The following is a 13,378-nucleotide window of genomic DNA, read 5'->3' on the forward strand; positions in this document are numbered from 1 at the left end:
TCTGTGGTAAGATTATTCATCAAATGTTTTGTGTTTTTTTTTTTTACTGTTTATTAGTGTAGTATATCTGTAGAGGTTAAACTTTATATCCATTTTGAAATATGAAATAACTTAACAGTTACTCCAAATTAGAACTAATTTATGGCATTTTTATCTTTAAGCTGAAACTATTATTTTAAACCAAGATCTAGAAGAAAAGAAAAAGAATCAGGGCGATAATGAGGACAACAAGTTATACTGGTTAGAAGCCAGTTACAGAGCGTTGACCCTGCATAGAAAGAACACAGATGTGCAGGTTTGATTACTATCGGATCACTTTTAAGATTGATTGAGAGTTGTTTATATAATTGTATAAACTTTTTTTTTTTTTTATCCAGGAGGCTGCATGCTGGGCTTTAAACAGTCTACTTGTGTACCAAAGCAATTTACATGAAAATATTGGCGATGAAGACGACCAGTCAGTATTATAATAATTTATATTTATAAACATTAGTTAAATTATGCTAATTTTACTGTAGAAGTTATTTATGTATATCGAAGAATTTCTCCAGAGATAATAATAGATTCACAGTGTTTAGATCTCAGTGTCTTCAGTAGGTTATTTACTAACTTAGTTAACAAAAGTTATATTTGAAAGTTAATTAGCAAGTCTTTAAATTCTTAATAGAAATTCCAGTAGGCTAGTGACTTCTGGGTAATGTGAACATTAAAAATAGTACATTTCCAGTTTCATCCATAAGTGCTACCATAATCACAGTCCATCTGGGCACACTAGTCTCTCTGCTATTCCTCCAAAAAGACATTCCATCTCTCAGCTCTGGGCATTTTCAATGACAGTTCTACATGTCTGGAATCTTCTCCCTCTCCTTCTCTGCCTCCTGGCTTCCTTCAAGTCCCAGTTAAAACACCATTTTCTACAGAAAGCCTTTCCCATTCCCTCTTAATTTTAGTGCCTTTCTTTTCTATTGATTACTTCTTCTTTATCACTTAACTTGTTTATATCTGGTTGTTTCCCTCATGAGATTGTGAACTCCTTGAAGACAGGGCCTTTTTATTTTGTTCCTATCCCTAGCTCTAACCACAGTGCCTGGCACATACGAGGTGCTTAACAGATACTTGTTGATTTCATATTGACAACAGAAAATTAATGACAAGCACCATTTTTGAGATTGGCCACATTTCTCCAATTTAGTCTCCATTACCTCTAACTAAGTACTCTATTTGATCAATGGCCTTCCCAGTCTGATCCCTTCTAAACCTTTCCATTCTTCTTACACGTGACTCCCCACAATGAACTCTCTAATACAGCTACATTGGATGGTTTGCTGTTCGTCACATTATGATCTTCTAACATTCTCTCTCTTCATTTCCTAGCTTTCCTGGCTTCCCTCATCTAAAATCTAACCTTCTCTGTAGGCCACCTTTCCAAGTCCTACCCTTCTCCCCTCACATCTGCAAGTAACTTTCATCTTTGATTAACTTACATTAACCTTACATTAACATACATATCTTATATGTACATAGTTATCTGAATGTTGTATTTCCCATTACAATGCATGCTTTCTGAGTTCAAGGACCATTTTTTTTGCCTTTGTATCCCAGATACTTGGCACAGTGCCTGGCACATAAGGCACTTAATAAATTTTTATTGACTAACTAATCTGGAAGGACGAATGCCGTTGCTATTCTAAGAATATAGCTATCACCCTTTTTTGTATGTGCATGTTTCAGGAGGTGGGCATAAGGAATATTCACATGGCAACTATTTAATTTTGACTTTCAAATTTATATAGGTCCTTCAAAGCAAATTTCTACTTTCCTTTTACAAAGTTTCATGAATGCCTTTTTAAAAAAATTAAATTTTATTTTTTCAGCAAACAAAAATTGATTTTCTATTTTTCTCCTTCCTCTCTCTGTTGTAAAACAAGACAAGACAAAACAAAACAAAAAAAAAACCCTTGTAATGGATATGTTTAATTAAACAAAATAGTTCCTGCATTGATTGACCTTATCCAAAAAATATATGTATCATTCTAAACCCAAGTCCATCTTTTTGTCAGGGGTTGTTATCATGCTTCATCACTGTTCCTCTGTAATCATGGTTGTTCATTGTGTTGAAGAGAATTCTAAAGACTTTCAAAGTTGCTTTTACAGTATTGTTGTTGTGTTTTGCTTACTTCCCCATTTAATGTGCACAGGTTTTCTCAGGTTTCAATGAAACTCTTCCTTTCATTGTTTTTTATAACATAGTAGTGTTCCCTTACATTCATATATACCATTTTGGGCATCCCCTTTAATTTCCAATTCCTTGCTACCACAAAAAGAGTTGCTATAAATATTTTTTTATGTATAGGTTCTTTTCCTATGTAAGAGGGGATATAATGGAATCTTGTTTTGCTCCCACAAAAGTTATTGGAAGATAATCAGTAGCTGTGGGGAAGCTCTTGCTTATCTTATTTTACTAAAACTCTAGCCCTCCTGGAACTATGACAATAGCCAGAGAGAAATAGAAAGGTGGGGGTATGGTACACAGCTTTGACCTTAGAAGAGGTCAGATCTTTGGTTAGGCCTCAAGCATCCTCATATAACACCAATGCAATATTCACAGTGCCCATGGAAGCTCTGGATATGCCAGTGTAGTTGTGAATCACAAAATGTAATAGGCTCTCCACGTGGAGGACAGAATCAAAACATTTATTCAAATACCAGAAAGCCAAATCCCAAAACTATAAAGCCAAATTCATCATAGTGACCACGAAGTTGACACACATAACCAATGCAGCAAACACCAACATCCTTCCCAAACCTTTCCTCCATTAGGCCTTCAAAACAAAACAGGATCCCTTAAGCAAGAATGCCCCTCTCTCACTCACACTTCCTGCTCAGCCTCCATGCTGCTTGCTCTGGCTCTCTCTCAGCTTGTGCTCAGCTTTTTATCTGGTCATTAGCTCCTCCCTGTTCAGCCCCTTCCTGTTGCATCAGCAAGTTCCTTTCACTGTGAGTTTCACAAGTTCTGTGTCTTAACAAAGACTTGATATAATCAAGGACAAGGCTCAAAAGAAACTTGAATTGAAACAAGGTGCTAAATAACTAAATAGCTGAAACAAGGCTCTAAGTACGTCTTTGCTTGCCATTACAAGGGGCAGGGAAAATCTTCAAATCCCCATTACTGTTACACTTCACTACCATGCCTATGTAATCTACATATAATCTGCATATATTAAGGAAATGTAGACTATATAGAGGGAAATAAAATGAGAAATATAAGGAATTTGACTAACTTTTGAGGAATTTGACTGTAAACATATAGAGGGAATGTAGAATATATATATATATATACATATATATGTGTATATATATACACACATATATATATGCATATATATGTGTATATATATACACACATATATATGGAAATAAAGTAAGGAATTTGAGGAATTTAACTAACCTAATTCTACCAGGAAGGACAGAACTTGTTGACCCTCATTCCTACTTCAGTTTGAATGTGCTAGAAGCCAAATAAACACCTTCCTCTGCACACTGTTTCTTAGTTCTTTCAGTGAGAAGGGGTTTGTCATTTTGAGGGGTATATCATGTGTATCTTCCTAAGGGTACCCCAAAAGGGAAGCAGTGGGAAGCAGAAACTCATCCCAGGCTAACTCCCTGACCCTACCTGGAAGTTCTGTGACCCCCACAGTTGCATTGAAGGTATCCCACTAAGGGCCCTGCTTTCCCAATCCAAGCCTAACACATACCTAGGCTTCTTAAGAGTCTACCCATTATGGCAAACTTTTAATAAGCTTTGCTTCTCTTTGGCTGAGAGAAGGCTTTAGTCGAATTCATTCGACAGGACCAGGTGTGTTGGTATTTTGGGGTCTCAAGCACCCCTAACTCTATACCTTATCATTTTATGGTGACTTTCTTCATTTTTATGCCCCCAAGGGAGCAGTGAACCTGGAAGCTTGTCCAAGCTACCTCCCTGACCCTACCTGGGAAGTCCTGTGATCCTCAAAAGTGTGTTTCTCACAACTCTTTCTTTGATCTCTTCGTTATATAGGCTGACTAATGACATTGTTGTATCAGTAGTTTAGTAGCTGTTAAAATGCATTTCCAAATTGTTTCTAGAATGGCTAGACCAATTCATACCTCTACCACTAGCATATTTATTCACCTGTTTTCCTGTCTAACATTGGTAATCTGTCTAACACTGGTGATTTTCCATTTTTGTCAGTATTTCTAACCTGATGGTTATGAATTAGAGCCTCAGAATTGCTTTAATTTGAATTTCTCTAATTTTTAGTGATTTGGAGCATTTTTTTTCATATGGCTATTGATTAGCTTTTATTTCTTATTCAGAAAATTCTTTTTTTTTTCATATTCTTTGTCCATTTATCAATTGGGTGATTGCCTTTTGTATCTCTAATTCGTTTATTTCAAAATATGTCTCCCTCTCCTGCACCAACAACAGACTTTCCATTAACAAAGATTAAAAAGAAAAAAACAAATTGTATAGCAAAACAAAGGAATAAATCGATCAAAACAGGCAACATATTGTACTCATAAACCTCCACTTGTTCAGTGAAAAGAGAGGGGGATATGTTTTCCCCTCTCTTATTGAGAGTCACTATTATTCTTTATAAGTTTCAGTATTAATTTATTGTTCTTTTAGTTTTTGTTCTTTAGTTTTAGTTCTTTTAGTTTTCAAAGTGGTGTCAAACTGAAATAGAAAGGAGGGCCATGTATTAACATTACCTGTGATCTATTGTATTTTTATTTATTTTAATGTTTCTCAATTACCTTTATCTAGTTTGGGCCAACCTTGGTAGTCACTGCATATTTGACAACTCTTTTGTAGATATTTATATCTTGCTTTCGGTGGTTTTCTGAATTCCTTATATTTGTTTTATTTTTATCAAATGAGATATTTGTAAGAGGTGCTTAGCACACTGGTATGGTACAAAATACATGATATTTAAATGCTTATTCCCCTTCCCTTCCCTTGTTCCCCTTCTTCTTTGCCAATTTACTGTATGGGAAGTGAAACCTTAGACCTGTTTTTATTTGCATTTCTCATTGTGGTTTGGAACTATTCAGTTGATTTATTTAAAAAAATTTAGTGATTTATGGCTCTTTTCAGAGCCACTTGTTCATATTTTTTAACCATTTATATATTACGAACTGACTCTTGATTTTTAGATATATTTCTTTAATTCCCCATAGATCTTAAATATCAAAACTATCAGAGATGACTTTAGAGGTAATCTAATCCAATCCCCTAATTTTACAGATGAGGGAACTAAAGCCCATAAAGTTTAAGTAGCTTGTTGGAGCTAGCATTTGATTTCAGGTCTTCCGATTTCAAATCAAGCATTTTTTACATTGCTCCATACCACTGTCCTACTTTATATCTGATGGGAAGATTTCTTCCTCAATCTATTGCTTACCTTCTTATCATGGTTCCTTTCATTTTCTTTGTGCAAAAGCTTTTTAATAACTATCATCAAAATTCTTTTATATTTCATGATCTCTTTTCTTTGTTTGATGAAGAAGTCTCCCAGTAGCCATAGTTATGAAAGATGCTTCCATCCATTCTTGACCAATTTTAAGACTTTATGATATTATTTTTCATATTTGTTAAATATTTTTTTGGAACTAACTGTGGTGTAAGATGCTAATGTAAATTTGTTGTTTTTCTAAAGATAATTTCTAATTTAAACACTGATGCCTTTGTTAAGTAAGCTTTCATTCAATCTCCATTTTCTATAAGAATTTTCCTTTAGTACCTTTTATTAGCTATACTCTTCTATTCCATTGGCATTTCCCTCCTCATCTTATTTTCTCTTTGACTCTCTATTGCTCTCTGACCTTACCTTCTCTTTTAATTGCCCAGAATCATAGTTAAAAGGACAGTGAAAAATGCTTATATTCTCAGCTGCTTATGGTTTCTATCTCAATGTCAACCAGTCCCAGTGGAAATAGTACTAAAGATTGCTTCTGTATAATTTATTAAATATTTTAAACATTTTTTATAGAAAACAATTAAAACATAATCATTATTGTTAATTTTTTAAAATTACATTTAAAAAAGGTATCCAGTGCATAGAGAAATACTACTTTCCATGCTGATGCATTCTTCATCAAAAGAAGTATTTCAGGCGGCTGCTAATGCATTGTCAACTCTATCAGAACAAAATGGTAAGGTGTAGCTTTATAATAGAGTTTTCATGTTATTAATTTTTTTCTTCTTTAATGTAGTTTTTTAAATTTTACTTTGCCTTTTATCAGTTAAAAAAACATTAATTTTCTCTGACTCCTACCTCCTTGCTTCATTGAAAATAAAGAAAAACAAAATTCATCTAACATATATTCATATTTATGTGAAAGATATCACATTGTTCCTGTCTTAAAATGATTATCTCATTCTGTATCTTGAGTCCATACCTCTCTATCAAGAAGTGGATAGCCTGCTTCCTTGTTAGACCTCTGAAACCATGATTAGTTATTGAATTGCTCAGAGTTCTTAAGTGTTTATTTCAGCTGGAGTATAATAGTTTTTATTCTAACCGTTTGTTTTAAATATGTATGAATATTTGTCTATGTGTCTCTTGTAAATATAAAATATTGGATTTTGGTTTCTAATTCTTTTTTGCTATCCATTTCCATTTTTAAGGGTCAGTTTATCCCTTTCATATTCAAAGTGATGATAATTGTGTTTTGTTCTCCATTCTGTGCTTTTATGTTTTTCCTTTTCTTTGTTTCTAACACTTTCCTTCAAAAAATCAGGATTGTGAAAGAGAAAAGTGCCCAACTCCAGTGTTCTAGGTTTGGCTCCATCTGCTTTACTTTCTCTTTTCTTTCCTTTATCCAAAGTCCAATTGCAAGTTCTTAACCATTTAATTTTTTTCAAATTTTTAAAACATTTTTATTTGAAGTTTTGATCTCCAAATTCCATATATCCCTTCCTCCTTCTTCTTCACCCTTCCTGAGATGGTAAGCAATCATATATAGGTTATACATATGAAATTATGTAAAACATTTCCATAGTAGCTATTTTGTACAAGAAGACTTGAATGAAAGAAAAAAGTGAAAGAATGAAAGGAGAAAGAAAAGTGAAGAGAAAGAAAGAAAGAAAATGGCATGCTTCTGTCTGTATTTGATGAGTATCAATTTCTTTTCTGGAGGCAGATAGTATGTTTAATCATTAGGTCTTTGGGATTGTCTTAGGGCATTATATTCCAGAGAATAGTTAAGTCATTCACAGTTCTTCAACAAACAATATTGCTCTCACTGTGTGCCATGTTCTCCTGGTTCTGTTAGCTTCACTATGCATCAGTTCATGTTTTTCCAGGATTTTCTGCAATCCTGCTTGTCCTTTTTTACAGCACAGTGATATTCCATTACAATCATATACCCTAGGTCATTTAGCCATTCCCCAGTTGATGGACATTCCTTTGATTTCTAGTTCTTAGCCACCACAAAAAGAGCTGCCATAAATATTTTTGTACAAATAGGTCCTTTTCTCTTTTTTTGAATGTCTTTGGGATAAAGACCTAGCAGTGGCATTTCTGGATCAAAAGGTTTGCACAGTTTAATTGACCTTTGGGCATAGTTCCAAATTGCCATCCAGAATGTTGGGGTCACTTCACAACTCCACCAGTGGTGTGTTAGTTTCCTCACTTTGCTACATCCCATCCACCATCCAGCATTTTCCTTTTTTGTCATGATAGCCACTTTGATATGTGTGAGGTGATACCACAGAGCTGTTTTAATTTGCATTTCTCTGATCAATTGTGTCTTAGATAATTTTTTCATACAACTATAGATAGCTTTGATTTCTTTTGTCTATATATTTGAGAAATGAGGCCTTTATCAGAGATACTAGTTGAAAAAAATTTCCCCCAGTTTACTACTTTCCTTATAATTTTGGTTGCATTGGTTTGTTTGTGCAGAAACCTTTTTTTTTTTTTTTAAAGCAATCGGGGTTAAGTAACTTGCTCAAGGTTACAGGGCCAGTTATTTCTGAGTGTGGTGCTAAGTATCTGAGCCCGGATTTGATCCCCAGGTCATCCCGACACTGGTGCTGGTGCTCTTACTCACTGAGCCACCTGTCCGCCCCTTGTGCAGAAACTTTTTAATTTTATACAATTGAAATGATCTGTTTTAGATTAAGGAGAGAATATTACAAGCAGCCAGGAAGAAACAATTTGAATATTGTGGAAACACAATCAGGATAACCCAGGATCTGGCAGCTTCTACACTGAGGGATCGAAGGGCTTGGAATATGATATTCTGGAGGGCAAAGGAGGTGGGAGTAAAACCAAGAGTCACCTACCCAGCAAAACTGAGTATCCTGTTTCAGGGGAAAATATGGTCATTCAGTGGAATAGAGGACTTTCAAGCATTCTTGCTGAAAAAACCAGAGTTGAATAGAAAATTTGATATTCAGATACAAGAAGCAAGAGAAGCATGAGAAGGTAAACAGGGAAAAGAAATCATAAGGAACTTATCAAAGTTGAACTATTAACATTCCTACATGGAAAAACAATAATTGTAGCTTATGAAACTTTTCTCAGTAGTTGAAGGGATTAGAAATATATATATATATATATATATACACACATATATATATATGAGGGTATATGGGCATTTAAATAAATATGTGAATGTATGTATATATGTTTACAGGTATACATAGATAGAGGGCACAGGACCAATTTAACAGGAAGGGATGATACTTAAAAGGTGAAATTAAGAGGTGAGAGGAATACGATGAAAGGAGATGGGGAGAGACAGATTGGGGTAAACTATCTCTTATAGAAGAGGCAAGGGAAAATGGTTACAATGGAGGTGAAGAATAGGAAGGCAAAAGGGAATGGGTCAACCTTATTCCCATTGAATCTGGCTTGAGGAGGGAGTGAAATGCACACTAAATAGGGTATCTCACCCTCCAGGAGAATAGGGGGGGAAGGGGATGAGAGGGAAGATGATGGAGGGGAGGGCAGGCTGGGGGGGAGGGAAGTTGGCAGCACCCACTTTTGAAGAGGAACGGGATCAAAGTAGAGAATAGAACAAGTGGAAGGTGGGATAGGAGGGAGGGAAATATAGTCAGTCTTTTACAATATATCTACTATGTACATGTGTAGCTAATGCAAAACATTAACATTTTTTGTTTTGCATTAGCTACACATGTACAACCTATACTGAACTGCTTATCTTCCCAGTAAGGGTGGGTGACAAGGAAGGAAGGGAATGAATCTGGAATTGAAAGTTTTAAAATCAAATATTCAAATATATATGTATTTAGATTAAGGAGAGAATATTACAAGCAGCCAGGAAGAAACAATTTGAATATTGTGGAAACACAATCAGGATAACCCAGGATAGGGGTTGAGGCATAGAGATCCATTGGAAAAGTCGAAAGGAGTATGGGAGAAAATATGGAAGAGATCAGATTGGAGGAGGGGATATCCTGTGGGACTGCTATTTTGGGGCGGTGAGTAGGGGAAAAATGGGGAGAACATTTGTAACTCAAAATCTGGCAGAAACGAATGATGTAAATCAGAAGTTAATAAAGCATTTAAAAAAAAGAAATGATCTGTTTTACATTTTGTTTTGCTCTCTATGTCTTCTTTGGTCATAAATTTTTTCACTTATTCATAAGTCTGATAGATAAATTACTCCATGCTCTCTTAATTTGCTTATGGCATCACCCTTTATGTGTATATTCCATTCTGTTCCCATTCAGTTTTCTCCAAAGGTCTGTCATATCTAACTTTTCTAATTTTGTTTACCTCCTTAGTTTTTTGCTTGTATATCTTTCAGTTGTATTTATCAGGTTGTAAAAGGGGACAGTTGAGGTCCCCCACCAATATAGATTTTCTGTCTATTTCTTCCTGTAATTCACTTAACTCCTCTTTGAAGAATTTGAGTGCTATACCACTTGGTGCATATATGTTTAGTATTGATTCTACCTCATTGACTGGGGTATATTTTAGCATGCTGTAGTTTCCTCTTTTAATTAGGTCTGTTTTTTGCTTTCACTTTGTTTGAGATCAGGATTGCTACCTTTTTTTTTTTTTTTTTTTTTACTTCATCTGAGGCATAGTAGATTCTGTTCCAGCCCCTTACTTTTACTCTGTGTGTGTCTCTCTGCTTCAAGTGTAAGCAACATATTGTAGGATTCTGGTTTTTGATCCACTGCTTCCATCTCATCCCATTCACATTTATGATGCTTATGTGCATATTTCCCTCCATCCTATTCCTCCTCCTGTTTCTCCTCTCTCTCCTTTTCACCTTTTACCTCCTCACCAGTATTTTCCTTCTGTCTGCCACCTACTCTGACCTGCCCTCCCTTCTGTCAATCCTCATCCCAGCCTTTACTTGATCTCTTTCCCTCCTACTTCCCTGTCAAGTATGATAGCTTTCTAAATTCAGCTGAGTGTGTATTGGCTCTTTAAGCCAATGCTGATGAAGGTAAGATTCAAATGATGCTTGTTGCCTACCCTCCCATCTTCTGCTCTACTGTAATAAGTCTTTTGTGCCTCTTCATGTGAAATACTTTACCCCATTCTGCCTCTCTCTTCCTTCTGCGCCCAGTGTACTCCTTTTTCTTGTCCATTAATTTTCTTGTCATTCCATCAAATTCACCATATACCTGTACCCTCTAAGTATATTCCTTCTAGCTGTACTATTAATGATATAGTTTTTAACAATTACAAGTATCCTCTTCCCATGTAAGGATGTAAGTAAACAGTTTAGCTCTGTTGAATCTCTTATGTTTTCTTTTCCTCTTTGACCTGTTTATGCTTTTCTTGGGTCTTCATATTGAGTCCTCAGATTTTAAAATTAATTATGAAAGCTTGAAATTCTATTTCATTGAATGACCGTTTTTCCCCCTGTATTACGTATTATACATAATTTTGCTGGGTAAGTGATTCTTGGTCGTAGTCTTAGCTCCTTTGTCTTCTGGAATATTATGTTCCATGACCCCCAGTTTTTTAATGTTGCTGGCTGCCAAGACCTTTGTGATCCTGTTTGTGGTTCTCCATATTTGAATTTTTTTCTTCCTGGCCACATGTAGTACCTTTTCCTTGAGCTGATAGTTCTGAAAATTGTCTATAATGTTCTTTGGAATTTTTCTTTTGGGATCTCTCTCTTGAGGTGATTGGTGGATTCTTTCAATGCTTGTTTTGCCCTCTGGTTCCAGGAAATCAGGGTAGTTTTCCTTGATACTTTTTTGAAAGATGTTGTCCAAATCCATGTTTTGATTATGGCTTTCAGATACTACAGTAATTATGATATTGTCTCTACTGGATAAGTTTCCCAGGTCAGTTTTTTTTCACTTGAAGTATTTTACATTGTCTTCTATTTTTTCATTATTTTGAATTTGTTTGATTGATTCTTGATGTCTCATAGATTTATTAGTTTCTACTTACCCAATTCTAGCTTTTTAAAAAAATATTTTGTATTTTATTTTTCCCCAATTACATGTAAAAAGTGCTTTTTATATTTGTTTTTAAAATTTTGATTTCCAGATGTTCTCCCTTCCTTCCTCCACACCCCTACTTTATTGAGAAGGCAAGCAGTTTGATATAGGGTGTACATGTGTAGTCATGTAAAACATTTCCATGTAAGTCATGTTCTGAAAGAAGACATAATATCCTCCCCCCCCAAAATAACCTTAAGAAAAATCAGGAATAAAAAAAAGATGCTTCAGTCTGCATTCAGACACCATCAGTTCTCTCTGGGGATGGATAGCATTTTTATCATAAGTCCTTTTGAGTTGTATTGGATCATTGTAATGATGAGAATAACTGTCATTCACAGTTGATCATCTTACAGTATTGCTGTTACTTTGTACACTGTACATTTCACTTTGCATCATCTCATATACTGTATTTCACCACACAATTGCTGCCACTGAGTAATTGTTGCACCTTGTTTTTTTCAGTCTAAAAATTGCTTTATAACTTTTTGTCATATGGTATAATTCTGTTCATTTTGCCACTTAAAAGTTAAACAGAGTAGCAATGTGTTCACCAGTGGCATACGGATATGCTTTTTTTTTTTTTGCTTTTTGGAGGATTGGGGTTAAGTGACTTGCCCAAGGTCACATGGCTAGTAAGTGTTAAGGGTCTGAGGCTGGATTTGAACTCAGGTCCTCCTGACTCCAGGGCCAGTGCTCTATTCACTAATCACCTAGCCTCCCTGTGTGGATATGCTTTTATCTTGTGCATTGTGAACACGAGCCTAGCATACCTTGTCAGAATTCAATTTTAATGTATATTCATGTGTATTCCAAGCATCCTAATCTTGCACCAAAGAGAGTTTAGTAATAAATAACTAAGTAATACTGGCACAATCCTCCCACCTCCCCAAAAAGAGCTTCACATAATGATCACACCCCACTTTTTTACAAACTTTTGGCATAAATTTGCAGAATATGCAGTGAAATGCAGTAAATCTTTCAAGGATTTTCTGAGAGCATCCTTCTCATCATTTCACATAGCACAATAGTATCCTGTCACAATCATATGCTGCAACTTGTTTAGCCATTCCTGAATTAATGAGTGTTGCTCTGATTTCCAATTCTTTACCACCACAAAAATAGCTATGATAAATATTTCGGTACATATAGGTCCTTTCCTTTTCTATTTTTTTAAATCTCTTTGGGATATTGCTAGGTGATATTGGTAGTGGTATTGCTAAGTCAAAGGGTATGCATGGTTTTATAGCCCTTTGCACATAGTCTGTGTATCTCATTTCCCAGTTATGTATAAAAACAATTTTTAATATTGATTTTTATATTCTTGAGTTCCAAATCTTCATCCTTGTTCCTCTCTCCCCACCCTCATTAAGAAGGCAAGCAATTAGGTATAGGTTATGCTGCATGTATTATCATGCAAAACACTTCCATAATAGTCATGTTGTTTCCTTTCACTCTGTCCCTCCTCAAAACTGTTTGCTTCTGACTTCACCCTTCCCCAATCTGCCATCCCTTCTATCACCCCTCCCCCCCCATTCCGTTCTCCCCTATTTGCCTGTAGGGTAAGATAGATTTCTATGCCCAGTTGAATGAATATGTTATTTCCTCCTTAAGCCAAATCTAATGAGAGCAAGGTTCACTCATTCCTTCTTACCTCCCCTATCTTCCCCTCCACTGTAAAAGATTTTTCTTGCCACTTTTATGTGAGATGATTTATCCCATTCTACCTCTACCTTTTTTCTTCTCCCAGTACATTCCTCTCTTACTCCTTAATTTTATTTTTTAGATATCATCCCTTCATATTCAACTCACACCTCTTCCCTCTGTCTATATCTATCTATCTATCTATCTATCTATCTATCTATCTATCTATCTATCTATCTATCTATCTAT

At 35.3% G+C, this 13,378-nt stretch overlaps 1 protein-coding gene across 2 annotated transcripts in view; it reads left to right on the top strand.

Annotated features, from left to right (window-relative positions):
- LRRK2 (leucine rich repeat kinase 2) overlaps positions 1 to 13,378 on the top strand; it is a 244,910-nt gene that overhangs the window by 52,517 nt on the left and 179,015 nt on the right. For both annotated transcript variants that reach the window (XM_069099462.1, XM_069099463.1), the window contains exons 9-11: positions 162 to 295; positions 378 to 457; positions 6,089 to 6,195. In XM_069099462.1, the coding sequence (XP_068955563.1) occupies positions 162 to 295; positions 378 to 457; positions 6,089 to 6,195 (321 nt within the window). The remainder of the gene's footprint in view (positions 1 to 161; positions 296 to 377; positions 458 to 6,088; positions 6,196 to 13,378) is intronic.

This window comes from Petaurus breviceps, unplaced genomic scaffold (genome assembly GCF_028583685.1).
Source record: "Petaurus breviceps papuanus isolate PSGF00001 unplaced genomic scaffold, PetGlider_PUasm1.0 379, whole genome shotgun sequence".
Classification (NCBI taxonomy): domain Eukaryota; kingdom Metazoa; phylum Chordata; class Mammalia; order Diprotodontia; family Petauridae; genus Petaurus; species Petaurus breviceps.